Source organism: Sarcophilus harrisii, chromosome 1 (assembly GCF_902635505.1).
Source record: "Sarcophilus harrisii chromosome 1, mSarHar1.11, whole genome shotgun sequence".
In the NCBI taxonomy this organism is placed as follows: Eukaryota; Metazoa; Chordata; class Mammalia; order Dasyuromorphia; family Dasyuridae; genus Sarcophilus; species Sarcophilus harrisii.
In genome coordinates, this window is record NC_045426.1 from 36,013,064 (window position 1) to 36,029,837 (window position 16,774).

General features: G+C 36.6%; 1 protein-coding gene across 2 annotated transcripts in view; it reads right to left on the minus strand.

The window, feature by feature from the left end:
- The window catches only part of PDZRN3 (PDZ domain containing ring finger 3), a 276,234-nt gene that overhangs the window by 239,335 nt on the left and 20,125 nt on the right, over positions 1–16,774 (minus strand). The window contains exons 2-3 of one of the 2 annotated variants that reach the window (XM_023498126.2): positions 16,124–16,178; positions 11,842–11,949 (exon numbers count right to left, since the gene is read on the minus strand). In XM_023498126.2, the coding sequence (XP_023353894.1) occupies positions 11,842–11,949; positions 16,124–16,126 (111 nt within the window). In that variant the 5' untranslated portion in view covers positions 16,127–16,178. The remainder of the gene's footprint in view (positions 1–11,841; positions 11,950–16,123; positions 16,179–16,774) is intronic. The other variant, XM_012543574.3, reaches the window with a different exon arrangement.

The following is a 16,774-nucleotide window of genomic DNA, read 5'->3' on the forward strand; positions in this document are numbered from 1 at the left end:
GATTAGACTCAGCTAATATGAAAAAAATGACAATACTATCTAAATTAATATACAGACTTAATGTGATTAAAATACCAACAGTATGTTTTAGAGAATTAGGCAAAATACCAAAATTCTTAAAAAAAGTTCAAGCAGTCAAAAATAATAAGGAAAATGGGGGTAGTGGTAATTAGAAGTGAATCATATTCCTAGAATGGAATATAATGAAAGAAGTGATTGTATAAAGAGGAAAATCTGGTGCATTATAAAAACAGAAAAATAGATTGATGAATTCAATTATAAAAGAATGAAATATAGACAAGTATATGATATAGACACATATAGTCTAATAGTCTATAGTTTTATATAGAGAAAATCTATGTATGTATATATACACAGTCTATTATAGTTTATATATTTTTATAGTTTCTATATATTTTATTTGAGGGTTGTGTAGTCTATATATAAGTCTATAGATAAATATATAGATTTAAGCTTTTGAGAATTAAAACTGCATTAGGACTTTTGGGAAATTCTGTATTTTACTGTATGCATTTAAAAACATTCTGGGGGCAGCTAGATAGCACAGTGGATAGAGCATTGGTCCTGAAGTCAGGAGGACCCAAGTTCAAATCTGACCTCAGACATCTAATACTTCCTTAGCTGTGTGACCTTGGACAAGTCACTTGACCCCAATTACCTCAACCACCAAAAAAAAAAAAAAATTCTGAAAAGAGGCTCATTACCTTTTCCAGACCACCAAAATATTCTGGACATAGGAAAGGTTTTTTAAAAATCCCGACTGTAGAAATTATGAGACAAAATAACTAATTTTGATCATATAAAAGTTTCATCAGAATAAAAAGAAATGTCAAATTTCCAAACATGACATCAGGCAATGATTATTATTACTTTCAAGTACTAAAGAATTCTCTGGAGTGAGATAAGAACATTGTAAAATAATTCTGAGCCTTGATTTCTGGTCTGGACTATCAGTATTATCAGTGATTATTCTACTCCAGTGATTACTATGGAAACTAAGCGTCATTTGGGAGGGACATTTGCTACTCAGGCCAGTCTCTTTCTGCTAACTGCATGTAAACAAATAGCACCCTGGTCCATCCTTGAGCCACAGGAGAGCCAACATCACTTGTGGAATTCAATTTGGAATTACATATTTACTCAAACACTATTTTCTTCCTTTCCACTCTCTTGTGCATCAGAATATGATGCACCATGTTTCCAGAAATCCAAATGTGCCATGCCAAATTTGGCCGAGAGCTTGTCAAAGCTTACATTTTTAGAAAATTGCCACCTTTCCTATAAGGTGCTTCAATTCTCTCCATGCACGATATAAAAACCTGACGTGACTGTAGGATTGTTTTGATTTAATTTTAAAACAGCTCTTTCACAAGCCATAGGAGAAACTATGTGGTAACTTAGTGCATATGTGTTCAATTAAAAATGATTATAAATCTGAGAACAGTAAAGTTTTTTAATGAAGACTCCAAGTACTTCTAGTCTAGAAATGAAAACAGATATTGAGTGGTCTAGGTCTCTAAGGTTTACAAAACTTGACAGGGCAGAAGAATATAATGGGAAGAGCATTAGCTCTAGACAGTTGGTGGATCTTATACTTGGTATGACTCTGTACAAGTCACTTAACATTCAATAGCTTCAGTTTATTCATCTGTATATTGGAATAGATAGCCTCCCTTCCCATCCTAGACCTGCAATCCATAAATTGTCCCATGAGTTTTTCATCTTTAAGCCAATCATTCATTCAAATGATAGCCAAAGGACATATGAAGGAAGAGAAAGAATTGATGAATACAATTAGGCACAGAAAAATTTTGCATAAATAGACATATCTGAGTCTAATGGTAGTCATCTCTACAGCAAGGGAAAAGGAGAGAAGAACTTTATTATATATTTTAAAAGAATAGCAAGTTGTACATAAAAGATCGCAGTTTCATGTGCAATCACCTTTTAATAATTATATATATGGAAATACTTATTTTATTCCATAAATTAAAAATAAAATAAATGATAAATTTGTTTAAAAGAGTCAATATACAAACAAAAAAGGATGCTGTCTACTTTGCAATGTTCTGTTCTGTTCATAGTTAAGGATGACACGGTTAAGTAATGAGCTGTAGGGTAACTAGGATGGTGCTGAACTTTGAGTACTTTGCATAGAAGGAGGTGTTTCAGGAACTAGAAGTATGTTGACATAAAGCAGTCTGGGGAAGGGAGGAAAAATTGGACAGTTGAAATTGAATTGAAACAAATTTAGGCTTGCTACCAGGAAAAACTGCCTACCAATCAGAACTCACCAAGCACAGAAAGCGCTAACCTAGGAGAAAGTGGGCTATTTCTTCTTCAAGGCTGATGCCATTGATAGGATAGGTTATAAAAGGAACTCCTTTTTGAGTATGATTGGAATATCTCATCAATAAGGTCCTTTTCAATGGTAAAATTCTGTAATACTATAAAAAGAAAAGGCAATTTTGATGGCACAAAGTCTAATTATTAAAATGAAATGTGAAAGCCCATCATTTTTCTACCTCCAATATAAAGTAAAAAAACTCTCTCCTCTAGACTGCTATTCCAGAATTTTTGTTCAATATCTTTTTTTGTGGAATTTATCACTTACAATGTGGCATATTGTTGTTATCTTTTCCTGAGCATTTATCTTATTTCTGCAATTAGATTATAGTGTCCTGGAAGGTAGGGACATTCCCATGCTTTTTTATATCTTGCTCAATGCCTTGCACAAACAATAGTTTAGGTTTTTTTTTTTCTAAGTCTACTTTTTAAATTGACTGACAAACATAGACCAACATGAGGACGAATTAATTTTCCTCTGCTCTAAAATGGAAAACTCATACTCAACAAATCATTTCCTTTTCCTATCAACACCTCCTTCAAATCTTTTGGTGAGTATTCCAACCATATCATGATGGCTAATGAATTTTCAAATAAAAGTTCTCAAGACACAGGAAAAGAAAAGAGTGTACTTAAAGCAATGATTCCCAGCTGTGGTCCTGGGACACAGAAAGGTTTCTCCGGTTATCTCATGGGATATTACAAAATACATGAAGCACATTTGAATTTATTTTAATTTGAAAGATGTAATGCGTGCCCCAGGCTCCACTTTGGGGGGGAAAAGTGTGGGTATGGTGAATCCAAAGAAATGTGATTTATCTTCACAACTCCAAAAAAGGTTAGGAATCCCTATTTTAGGCTTGTTTTGTATGCCAGAACCCTCTAACGACTTGGTGGGGTTGACAGGAAAGGGGAGCCTTGATGAAGAACAGGAATTAAAAGTCACAGGAACAGGAAGACATCGGGGAGAGGAGCTGTCAACAAGGGTTGTCAGGAGAAAGGGGGGGGGGAGAATGGTGCATTATGCACAGGGAATGATTCAAGATGCAGCCATTAGAAATCTCAACACTGAAGAAAGGGGCCTAAGATACAATTCAATATGTTAATGTTCTCAGAAGGATCCAAAAGTCTAGAAAAAGTATCTAATTACAATTTACAAAAGGGGCTTACATAATTTCTAAAAGCCATATATTATCTGAATGTATGAATGGTGGGTGTCTTTTCCTCTTCCAAAGGAATTTGCATTTGGATTTCCTTTATTTCACACAGCCTGAACTGGGAAAAATTCATTGGAAGTAGAATAATCACTGCTAGGTTTTCTAAATTTTGCAAAGCCTTATGGATGAATTAATTAAAATTTTCTATTAAGGGATAACCAAGAAGGATAGTTTTAAAGCTTTTATGAATTCAAAACTCCCATAAAAGTACACAGTGTCAACATGCTGTGAACTTTTATTAAAATGGGCAAGGAATCAGACCTGGTTACTCTGAAGGAACAACTTCAAGGAACCTGATGCAAAAGTTTTAGCATGAAATGCTTTTAGGAATTCTGCACTGGAACACAAACTTTGGAAGAGGAAGATTTTTGTTTTGTTTTAAAGAAGCTTTCACAGATTTCTTTCTGTAGTTTGACATTTTTACGATCCATTTTTTTCTTTTGTCAAGCTTCCTGCTTGTTGGGGACAGGCACAAGGGAATCTCACATGCCACATTGTTCATATCTGTAAGAATCAATTGATAATAAAAAACACTGGTTTCCTCAGTAACAATAAATTACAACAGCTTACCAGCTGAAACCAATTGAAAAAGAAGAGTAAAAGAGAAGAAGAAATTCATTAAGGGCTTTGTTATTGTTTTTCCCCCCCACTGGGTATAAAAGTACAGCATTTAATCCAGGGATTCTGAACCTGAAGTCAATGAGCTTATGTATAAAAAAATTCTGATAACTGAATTTCACCATATTTGGTGTCCTTTGTCAAACTATGTGTTTTATGCATTTTTCAAAGAAAATTCCTGAAAAAGGGATTCATACCACAGAAAAGGTTAAGAACTCAGAGGCAGTCCCTGGAAATTAAAAAAAAAAGATTCTATATATTGGGTTGCAATAACTCATCAACGAGTTTCTCAAAGGTTGAATAGGAAGTTTGTTCAATTCAATTCCTAAATGCCCAAGCATTTATTAGGAACCTACCATTTGTATTATACTATGATAGGTCCTGGGGATATATAGAAAAAACTGTACTGTCCCTGCCCTCAGGACACTTACATTCTCTTGAGGATGCTACCTCAATTGTTCCCCAAAGTATCCTCTCCATCTTTTCCTTTTGGTATAATAGACAGGTAAAAGCCATGAGGATAAGAGACAAGAAATGGTTTGTGGGGAGGAATGAGAGAACGGATACTGTGAAGACAGGACAGTTATTTTAAATTAAAATCTCCAAGGAAAAGAAACCCACTTGTAACTGATCTAATATGGTGTTATTCAAGGTGTATGACCAGACAGGGAAGTGGGCTGGTCACATAATGCAAAGTGATAGACAAGCTCCCGTGGAACACCTAGTCACACTCACAGTGTCAGGAAAACAAGAGGAAGGGCCCCCAACCCACTGAGTGAACACCCTGTATAATATTGATGAGATGGAAGAACTTGTGATCAACACCACTTCTGATGAGTACCCAAGTTTGATAAGAAAACAGACCACTTCTTGAAGTTTAAATCAATGGCAATGATTATAGAAAGAGCATCAAAAAATCTTTCTGAATTTCCAAGATGTCCGGAAAAGGAGCATTTGAACCAATATTCCAGTCAAAACAAAGAAGAGTTTTCAAAAATATCTAATTAAAGTAGGCAAAAGTTGTTTTCTGAATATTTCAAGATTTTAGAGGGTTTTTTTGGGGGGGGGGTGAGGTGGGAAAGCTATCCTGGATCATGTGGAAGATTGCTACATCTCCCCCATTTCCCTCTGGAGAGCTTGGAAATAAACTCTGCCAATACTCTGTTAAACAGCAGTGTGAGCTAACATTGCCCAGGCCAAAATCTTATTCCTATCTCTGCTTGCCTAGTAGTAAAAACATCGCTCAATGTTCTAGTATGGCGCTGGGCTTGTTTGCAGATTAAATCTGTATATATAAATGTCAGAGTCTCCATTGCTCCACTGACGGAATGGAAAATTAACAAAAAATCTTCTGCATCACAGCAAAAGATTTCCCTCACCAACACCAAAAATTACATGGGAAATTTCAATATCTATCTCATCCCATTTGACTTCTCTTTTTCTCAATTAGTCCCATGTAAAGAAAGAAGAATAGATGGAGTTTTGTTGTTATTGTTTTCCTCCTAAAGAGAGTTTCACTGTAGTGTTTAACAGACTTTAAAGCCCTCTCCTATTATTAACAAAACAGCTAGCGAAGTCACAGTTTACTCAACCACATTCACGAGCTTAAGTCAATGATGGTTAATAATGGAACGGCTGATTTTTTCTAGACGATACCATAACTAGCTTTGTCAGAAGTGACAAAACAACTAACTCCAATGCAAACAAAAAAGAGAAAGACTGACTTCCTCGAATGCCTGGGAGGTTACACAGCTCACATGGCTACATCTTAAGGTCTCCAAATCATAACATTACTCACATGTCAGCTTATTTATGGAAGATTATACAGAAGGATGATTATTGGCAATAGAGAGTTAGCTGAATGTCTGAATGTGGAAAATCACATTTATAATTCATTAAAAAGAGGACAAATTCTCTGGCCTAAATCAGTATCAAATATCTTAAGCCCAATACATAGCTTCTCATCCATACAAATATTTACCTCCAAGTAAACAGCAAACAGTTTCATAACAGCATCGTCATGAGAACATTTTTTTCCATATGTAATTAATTAATCCACAAGTCTTTATTAAGTACTTACTATGTGCCAGGGATTGGGCTAGATGCTGGATATTCAAATACAAAAAATGATACCATCCCTGCTCTTAAGAAGCTTCTGTTTTATAAGAAAGAAATGGAGTCCAAAGAGCATATTATAAATTTGTACATAAAAAGTTTTTAATGCAGATTTCTGTGAAAACAAGAATAACCTGTATTCTTCCTAAAGTATCAATCCACAATTTTTTTCCTTTCCCACCTTTTTCTGGCATGTTACAACACTCTGTACTGTTAGAACAAGAGACTTCAGTAAAATAGATTAATGATCATGCAAAAAAAAGAGGATGTTATGTGTGGGCGAAGTAACCAGTTGACTTGTTTCAGATTATCACACACTGTTTTCAAATATAAAGGGGCCTGGTCTTTTTAAGAAGCCCTTCAGAGAATGATTAAGGTTCTAAGGTAGGAATATCTGAGATAAGTTGCAGTTGTATCATATGACTCTCTTTTGGAACTGGAAATCGAAGGGAATTCCATCCATTGGGAAATGGCTAAACAAGCTGTGAAATGTGATTATAATGGAATATTATTGTGCTATAAGAAATTACAAACAGGATGATTCCAGAAAAATCTGAAAAAACTTACATGAACTGATCCATAGTGAAGTGAATAAATCCAGGAGAACATTGTACGCAGTAACAACAAAATTGTTCGTTGGAGAATTATGAATGACTTAGCTACTCTCAGCAATACAATAATCCAAGACAATCCCAAATAATGAAGTATACTATCTACCTCCAATGAAAGAACAGATATTGTTTGAATACAGACTAAAGCATGCTATTTTTCTTCTTATACAAAATGACTAATATGGAAATATTATACATAATTGCACATGTATAATCTATATTTGATTGTTTACTGTCTCAGGAAAGACAAAGGAAAGGATCAAATTTGGAACTCAAAACTTTTAATTTTTTTTTAAAAAGGGCTTTCCAGTGACTAGAGAAAAGAGAGGTCAAAGAAGGAAGACAGGACAAATAGCATGAAAATAGGCAGGCATCCAATTACTATTGCTAGCACAGGTGCTTACAGTGAGTCTTTGGTAGGTAAGGGCTAAAGTAAAGCATGAGAATTGCTCCTAGATCACAAAACCCTGAGCAAGCAAGTTCACATTAGATCACAGGGAACAGAATCCAAGATTTAATCTTTGCTAATACTAAATATTCACTATCTAATCTCATTCCCTGTATCTCCCTTTATTGGGATATCAGACTTTGACACTCTCAGATTAATTCTAATACAATTTTACCTCTAACAAAATTACTTTCCCTTATTTGAATGATTCATGCTCTCTGGACCATATATGTCAGTAGTCCAGCTATGGTTGCCATCAGTTCAAAAGAATTAAAAGGACATCTTAGACAAGAAGAAGCCAAGAGCAAAAAGAGTTCAATTAAAACCTAAATTCTAAATATCATCTGAAATACAAACTTTAAGAGAAGTAGTCCAGAACTGTATAAAGGAACTTCCAAAAATGGAGTAAAGTTTTGAAAACTTAGAACAGCTAAGTGACATGATTTCACAATTTATTTGGGTTTGCTAGGGATGCTTAGAAAAAGAGGTGATCCTTTGGCTCTTCCAGTGAAAGATTAAATTGCTTGACAGGAGATAAAAGCTTTGAAAAATCTTAATTTCAATATAATTGATTTCTTTTTTTAATTGTGGTTTGAGAATAGATCCTCAGTTTCATCAGACTGACCTACTCCCCTCCACCCCAAATTAAGAAACTCTGTTCTAGGCAAAAAAAGAGACAGCTGGGGAATTTATATCCTGGTCTCTTATTCTCAAATTACTTCCCAAAAGCAGACAAGGAAAAGCCAAAACAATGACAAGAGAATGAACCATAATCACTTTGGCACTTTTTAATGAGGATGGGTCCAGATTCATGACTTCATTGCTCTGGAGAAAACCAATGCAGGCACTCCCTCCACTGGTATGGACAGGGAATCTGGGTCTACTATTTATCATCCTAGATAACTGATAAGAGACACTAGAAGAAGTTAAAAGACTTGTCTACATTGACCAGCCATATAGATCAGATACTGGATTTGAACTCCCATTTTTTCAACTCTTGAGTCCAGTCTACTAGGCCAAGGTCTGAACTAGTGATTTAATGGATATAGACACTTCCTGGTGAGGAAATTCCTTTTTACCAAAGCAGAAGGAAGCAGATTAAGATAGGAGAGATAGAAGAAGAGGAAAAAGGGGAAGACAAACTTACATCTTGATACTTTTATTCAACTTCAAAAAAGCAATTTTCATTTACACATTAAGTAACTCATAGAATAATAAGTATAAGAGAATAACAGCAATATGAGTAAATTTCTATCTCAAAAGCATCAAATAAGATGAGAATATTTTTTCAAGAATAATAACAAAAAGAATTGCCATTTTAATAGTGCTATAAAGTTTGCAAAAGCACTTAACAAGAGTTATCTAATTTGAACCTTATTCCATCCCCAGTAGGTAGGTACCACAGATACCATTGTCCCATTTTATAAATCTGTGTCACACAACTTGTAAGTGCCAGAGGCAGAATCTCAACCAAGATCCGAGGGCAATGTGACAGTAATAAAAACATGGTTGTTTTCCAATTACTTCCACATTGCCGTTTCACAAACAATTTTTTAATAGCTAGATAGCTTATGATGTTACTTTACACTACCTTTTGTCCCCAATTCCCACAACACATATTATTTTCTATAAAACTGGATAAAGTGTTTTACACAGTATACTCTGCTTCTCTCAGGTCTTTGCACTTAGGTCCAAGTCTAACCATGGGGGTCTCTGTTCCTCAAATGAAGCCCCACGTAGCACCTGGTGGCTGCCGTTCTGGGGCTTCTGAGAAGTCTTTGCAGGACTTTGTCCTCTTGCCACCTGAAGCTGCAATAGCAAATATTAAAGCTATGCCTTGTGCTAAAACAAGACACAAAGCAGACGCGCCAGTGAGAGTCACTGAAATCTCTGTGTTGCTTCAAAGAGATTAATAATTGATTGATACATGCATGATGTGTCAACTGCAATTATCGAGATCATTTCGCTATTGTGACTTCCATTCTTTTCATTCAGGCACAAGAATGCGATTCATATTTCACAAACTGACTGAAGAAAAAAGGGGCTTACCAGAAACTGTACTGAAAATTCAAATAGAGGTTGCCCTTTGCCAAAAGCAAATCCTCCACAGCTGTATATTTCTCATTTGCAAAACATAAGAGCAATGAAATTCCATTACTTAGAAAACTGGCTGTACCACCATTTCCTTGGCAACAAACGCTTCACTTATCTTTTTGAACAATAGGCCCACAAAATTGCTTCTTTTCCAAAACAGGCAGTAAGTACACATCTTAACTCTAATGAAGGCTGTCCTTCCCAGGAAAATTGTTGTTTAATGACATCAAACCCTCTCTGTTCAGAAAGAGGTTTACCCTAGAACACATGAATGCCATTTGAAGAAAAGAGCTCTGTAACTAAAGAAAAAAAGATGCAATATCCCTGATCCTCATTGTTTTAAAAAGAAATCAAATGTATGTTAGGGAACAAAAAACTCCAATTATGATCAGTTTGGGAGAGTTCAGACAGTTAGTCTGCGGGCTGCCCAATTCCTGCCAGCTTTGGAGGAACATGTAGCTGTATTCCAATAGGGTGGCAGGAGCTGAGCTCTCCACTTTGTGTTCAAAACTATTGGGTACATCACCTAATGAATAAAAGGTCATGAAGATCTTCTAAATAAAGGCACATAAAGGTAAGGGCTAAAGCTCATTTTTTTGTTCTTTGTTTTTTCCCCCTACTGGTTTATTCAAGCTCCAAAGAATCTATCCACTCTTCAGTTTCCTGGATCGCTGTATTATTTTCTGGAATTGCTTTGTTAGAAAAGCCAACAATATTGAATTAAATCTTTAAATATTAAACCAGAGATCCATTAAGGAGCTGTGATTTTTCTCAGGCTGGGAAGCTCCCAGGAGAAGCACATCACAATCCTTCTCTGGCTGAGTAGCTAAGTCCTGAGAAGATATCGAAAGTGTTTAAAGTGAAGTGACTTGTCCAGAGTTGTACAGCAATTAATGTCAGCTGGTCAGTCATTAAGACTTTATATGCCAGACATCATTAAAAGCAAAACCAGTCACATATACAATGGGTAAATACATGTGTGTGTGTGTGTGTATGTGAGTGCATTAGAAGGTGGAGGCTCTGAGAGAGACCAATTGTATAAAATAGTTCTGAAACCGAGGCTTAAAGCAAGTTGGGGAAATTAGGCAAAAATAAGGAGAATCGAGTGATCCAAGCCAGAGGAGAGGGAGGGACCAAACGCTGCAAAGCAAAGAGATGGGAAATGGAATATCACATTTGAATGGGCAATGCATCTGAACTGTTAAATATATAGAAGGAAATCAAGTGTAATAAGACTGGATATGTAGAAAGAGCCTTAACTGTCCAACAGAGAATTTTATATTTGATCTTGGAGGTAACAGGGAGCCAGTAGAGTTTACTGAGCATATATATATTTTCTAATATATATATATATATATATATATATTTATATATATGCTCAAGTAAACACACACACATACATATATGTATGTATGTATATAGCAGAAACATGGCCCGACCTCTGCTTTAGGAAAATAACTTTGGCAGCTTGATGGATAGATTGGAGAGGGGTAAAATATGAAGGAGAGAAATGAATTTGAAAGCTAGGACAGAGACCTTCCTATCACCAATTCTAACTCTATCTACTGATACAACACTGACCCTAAATTTTTTTTCAAAATAACATTGTAGAAATCATTCAATTGTTGAATTGTCAAAATTAAAAACAAAATAAATCTATTCAAGAAAACATACTCACTTCCAGTTAACAACTCAGAATATCCCCAGTGTTTTTCCCAAAATCAGAAGAGCGCCAATGGAAAAGAGGGCTAGATCATGAGATATGCTAATTCAGAGAATGCTAAATTAAACCAATGCAGTGCAGCACAGAAAATAAGATGAACATGCTGATGGTAATTGTGGATGAGGGACTTTTCCCTACACATCCATCAGAAGACTGTCTATGAGAAGCATAAAAGGAAGCACAAGAGCAAAGCAGACAAGTGATTTATGCCATGTAACCCATGTACTCTGAACTTTGGAAGCCTCAGAATGGCTCCAAAGCCTACAGAAAAGTACCTTGGCAACCGAGATAAAAACAGTCCCAATTTACACAACAGACATTTCACATCTGGTGTTTAACTAACATCCTGATTCCCATTGGTTTCATAACAAAACTCCAAGACGAATATACCAAAAAGATGCCCCTTTGAGAGAGGGAGAGAGAAATCTCAACCATGCTCCTCATAATCTGGCTCCTCTATATTTAGAGAAGACCTCCTCCTAGTACAAAGACAATCAGAACTAGATCTAACAAAGCGCACTTTGACTGTCTCCTCAAAACACTTGCCTTATTCATTTCCATCAGCCCTCCTCCAAAGAAGCTACCTTGGGTGAGTATTCAGAGATGGCATTCAGAGTATGAAAAGGCACTGTCCACTATTCCACATACCTCAATAATCCGGTCATGAATCTGCAGCCCTCCTTCTTTGGCAGCTGGCCCGCTGTCAACTATTTTTGATACAAAAATTCCTTCACTGGATGATCCCTCTTGATTATCCTTTGGAGGTAAGGAAAACAAGATAATATTAGGTTTTCCATGAAATAAACTCTCATATGCCTAAGACAATAATTCCTACTGTCAACAGAGAAAGTAGTTATGGGAAAGCATTTTTGAACAAACCCCATTCTCTCTAAGCCTCCTTGGGTCCTTGAGTGATGAGTCAGGCTTCTGACTTTCTGAGAAGGAGGACAGTTTACTGCTGTATAGCTTCCTTTCCCAAAATCACAAGGCTTAAAACAGGCTCAGAGAAGCCTCTTATCTTATACATGAGCTTTGCTCAAAACAGCCCTGGAATGAGTTACATCTAAGTGTGTGGATTAAATTTCCACTAATTTACAGATGTATTTATAAATTTAAAAGCACAAACATGTGGTGTTTCCAAACAAAATCATTTGGAAAAATAAATTCAGGATGTTGCACAAACCTACTAGGTGGATGCATTTCAAGAAAGGAGAAGCTCCCATTTTTTTTTAACTGCACTAGATAACAAGAACCTAGAGGGCTGGGGCAGGGGGAGAGGGAAAGTGACTCTGTTTTGTGCTGTATTCTCATTTTCTAATCTGTTCAAAAAATATAATTCAATTAAACCTATTAAAGTAAATGATAAATATAGGAACTTAGAAAAAAAACACACAAAAATTATATTTCATTGGGGCAAAATGTTACAGGTATAAGTAACCTAAATTAAAACTCTCAGTTTAATGTGTACTTCAAGTACTATTCCAATTTATAATCTGTACCACTTGTAGAATACAGTTACAAATTTCAAATGGATTCCTGTATCAAATAGCTTTAAGAGGAGATCATTAAGAATTTTTCTCTCTTCCAGATGCTATAGATCCTAAACACTGGTTCCTTTCTAGATATACTCATATAGAATGAAAATGTATGTGGTTTGATAAAAAAGAACATTGGAACCAGAATGCTAAGACCGGTGCTCATTTTCTTCCCTTTGTGACTGTGATTAAGTCACATATTCTCTCTGATTTCAGGATCTTCATCTGTAAAAACATGGATTTGGACTGAATGGTCTCCTCTGTATTTCTAATTCTATGAACCTGTAAGCCTTAAATACAAGATGATGAGATGTAGACTAATAAAAATAAGGCTAAGGGGATTCATAAATGATTGAATGACTGGATCCCAAATCACTGTGTTCAAAAAAGGAGGGCTCTGCCAGAATATTCCTTAAATCTGTTCTTGACCCTTGGTTGGTTTTCATCAACAAGTTAAATTAAAAAAAAAATATGTGTTCAAATCTGCTGATGACTTCAAGCTGGGAAGGATAATTAACACATCAGATAACAGATTAAAATCTAAAAAGTTCAACCATCCAGGACAATGAACTTAATGTAAAGAGAAGATGACATTTGATGGGGAAAAATGTAAAATTCTACAGTTGGGTGCCAAACTTAGGTTCAAAAAGTCAACTATGTAAGTAAAGAATGGGGGAAGAACAGGTTGTATAAAAATAACTTGGAGTCTTATTGAACTGAAAGCATAATTAGCCAACAATATGGCATGGAAGAAGAAGAGGAGGAGAAAAAGTAAAAGTAAGAAGAGGAAGGAGAAAAAGAAGAGGAGGAGGCAGAGGAAAAGGAAGAGGAAGAAAAGGAAGAGGAGAAACAGGGAAACCAATATCACTGAGTTAATAGAAATATGCTATTCAGAGTAAGGGAAATGACAATCTTGCTTAATTCTGACCTGGTCAGAGCACTGTACTCAATTCTACATGCCCCATCTCATGCAAAGGCATATTGAGAAGATATAGCACATTCAAAATCAGTGGAAGAATCTGAAGCGATTTAGTTTGGTGAAAAGACCTAGCCAAAACTTATTCGCTCCCTCAAAAACACCTGAAGGACTCTCACATGGGAGAGAAGTTCATCAGGTTGTTCTTAATCCCTATGGAAGGAACTAAGACAGTGGGCAGAAGCTCCAAAGAGCTAGTCCTATGCTACAAAACAATGAAAAACTTTCTAAAACTTAAAGCTATTCAAAAGTGCCCAGGGATGCTTTTGAAGATGAGCAGCTATCACTTATACTGGAGATGAGCTAGAGGACCACCAGCTACAAAAAGGATGGAGGTAAAAAGGGAGATACATAAAATTAAATCAGAAGTAACCTAAGAATCATTTTGAGGAAGAAATAAGGGAAAGTTGGATTTGGGTAGGGCAAAAGTAAAGCAGAAGACAAATGAAACCTGAAAATCGAGAAAATGGGTATCATTTAGAGATAAACATTTCTAAAAGGCATCATCAAATGATATTATCCTTAATTTGCTTAGATGCTGCTAGAGGAAAAACTCCAGAAAAACATCTCCATTTTTTTTCTTTCTGGTTCAATCTTTTTCTAATGGGCTTTTTATTTCCTACCCATGTCTCCTCCTACTCGTATTCTTATTTCTGTCTTGCCTCTTTTCTTGAAACTCCACGTCTTGATTTTCAATGTTTAGAAGTTTCTGGGCTCCAAAATTCCTGTTTAGTAGCTGACTGAGCCCCCATGCTTTTGACCTCGGGGTTGGAAGTCATTTAGTCTCATGCGAGCAACCGCCCTCTAAAATGCTGGAGCATTTCGGATCCATAAACGGACACAATCCCTCAGCTGAGCCAGCTGCCCAGACTCCAAGATTGCCTGAGCTTTCATGAAGAAAGGATTCAGGAATTCCAGACAACCATGAACTCATCCTTCTTGTCATGGCCTGAAAACCATCACCACTGAAGCTCCCTCGCTAGATCCCTGGCCCCAGGGTGAGGAGCTCAGTGGGATCTCCTAGAACCCCCACCTTTGTTATTCCTGCCCACCCCTCCCTTCAGTGTCTGAAGTTTAAGCTCTCCCTTAAACATGCCACATAAAAAAGCTACTTGCTTTCAAAAGTGACTAAATCACCTAAACTTCAGGAATGCTCTTCTTGAGACTCAGTAAGATACCCTGACAGATTTATTCCTAATAGCATCTTTTAAGTTATTGCTGATAAATGTTATCTACTATAATTAATTATCTGACTAGATTCAGCTGGGGTTATTAAGCAAATGGAAGAATTTGGGTTTTAATCCGACATCAACTTTCTAACAGCATGTAATTACTGGCCCTCAAGAGAAAAGTTTGATAAAACAAGTAGTTTCATTAAGGAGATTAAAAGGCAATGAATGAATGATGTAACTGTCGTCTCTTACATGATGCCCCAGATCATGTAATAAGGCACCCTATCGTCAAAGCCTCTTGGTTGGGATATGTTGTAGCATAACTCAAGCATTTACATAAGAATTCCTTGGAAAACACACATAATCTGTTTTTATCACGTTTTACATAAAGTACAGAACAGTATGTGGACACTGTTACTTATCTTGGGGTTTTAGCATGTGCTAGATACATTACCAGATTTTCCAGGCAGCAGATTTTAGGCCCTGGGATGCTATTTGTGTTAATCACAATGAGGGTAAGAGAGAAAGAGAGTGAGAGACAGAAAGGGAGAGAGATACAGAGACAGAGACAGAGAGAGAGAGAGAGACAGAGAGAAAGAGAGAGATAAAGAGAGAGAAAAAGAGAGAAATACACACAGAGAGAGAAACAGAGACACAGAGACACAGAGAGAGTCAGAGAGACAGAGAGAGAGACAGCAACAGACACAGAGAGACAGAAAGACAGACAGAAAGACACACACAGAGATACACATAGACACACAGAGAGATACAGAGAGAGACAGAGAGAGAGAAAGAGAGACAGAGAGGGACAGAGAGAGAAAGACACAGAGAGAGAGACAGAGAGGGAGAGAGAAAAAGAGTGAGTGTGCTGTGATAAACACACATGGCTACAGAGCCAAATTTTTCCCTGGGGTACGTATGTGTATGTAAAGTTCTCACTGAAGACACTGTGAACTGAAAATACTGAAAAGGAGAGGAAACTATAGTCTGGTTTATTCTCAAATCAGGGCGGGTGGAGTAGTGGGAGAAAGTGGGTAAGAGAGAGACAGAGACAGAGAGAGAAAAAGAATCAGAGACACATACACAGAGAGAGAGACAGGGAGAAGAGAAAAAAGAGAAAGAAAGAAAGAAGATGAAGAAGAAGAAAAAGAGGAGGAGGCTAGAGGAGGAGGAGAAGTGGGAGAGAGAGAGAGAAGAGCTCAGGGTCGTTTATAAATATAAGGTAGAATCCTGTCTCTGATGCTTACCATCTGTTTCTTTGACTAAGCCACTTTTCCACCCTAGGTGTCTCAGCTTCCTTATCTGTAAAAAGAGAGGGACTTGACTAGACCTCGAATTCCAGGACTACAGAGTGAGCACACTGAAATCCATCTCCTTGTGAGACTGGTTTTCCAGCGATTCTGATATAGCAAAATAAGGCCAGGAAATGTAGAATTCTGCCCCTTCCTTTCCTTCTCCTTAATATCACTAGGTTGGAAAATCCTGAACTTTAGCCTAAGAAATAGGGACCCCTCCATTCTAAATGAGCATTGTGTGAACACTTATAGAAGTCACAAAGTCTGTGTTCTGAGAGATTTGTAATAGTTTACCAATAGTCAGGTCTAAAAGGCCTGAAACAGTTACCCAACCTTTCCAACTATAGCAAAAATTCCACTTAAATGTCTGCAATGAATCTGGCAGAGTTTCCTTTCCCTCTACTCTGGTCAATAGAGACAAAGTATGTGAGGAGAAGAAGATGCCCTAACAAAGAATTAATGCTATGGCATTCAGCCTCCAGTTCCACTAATTTTCCACTGGATGTGGTTGTGGAAGACTCAGTAGGATCACAGCATCTATTTGATTCCCAGAACTCCCTCCCTGAAGCTCTCCTGCCAAAAATATTGTGGGCTATTTTGTAT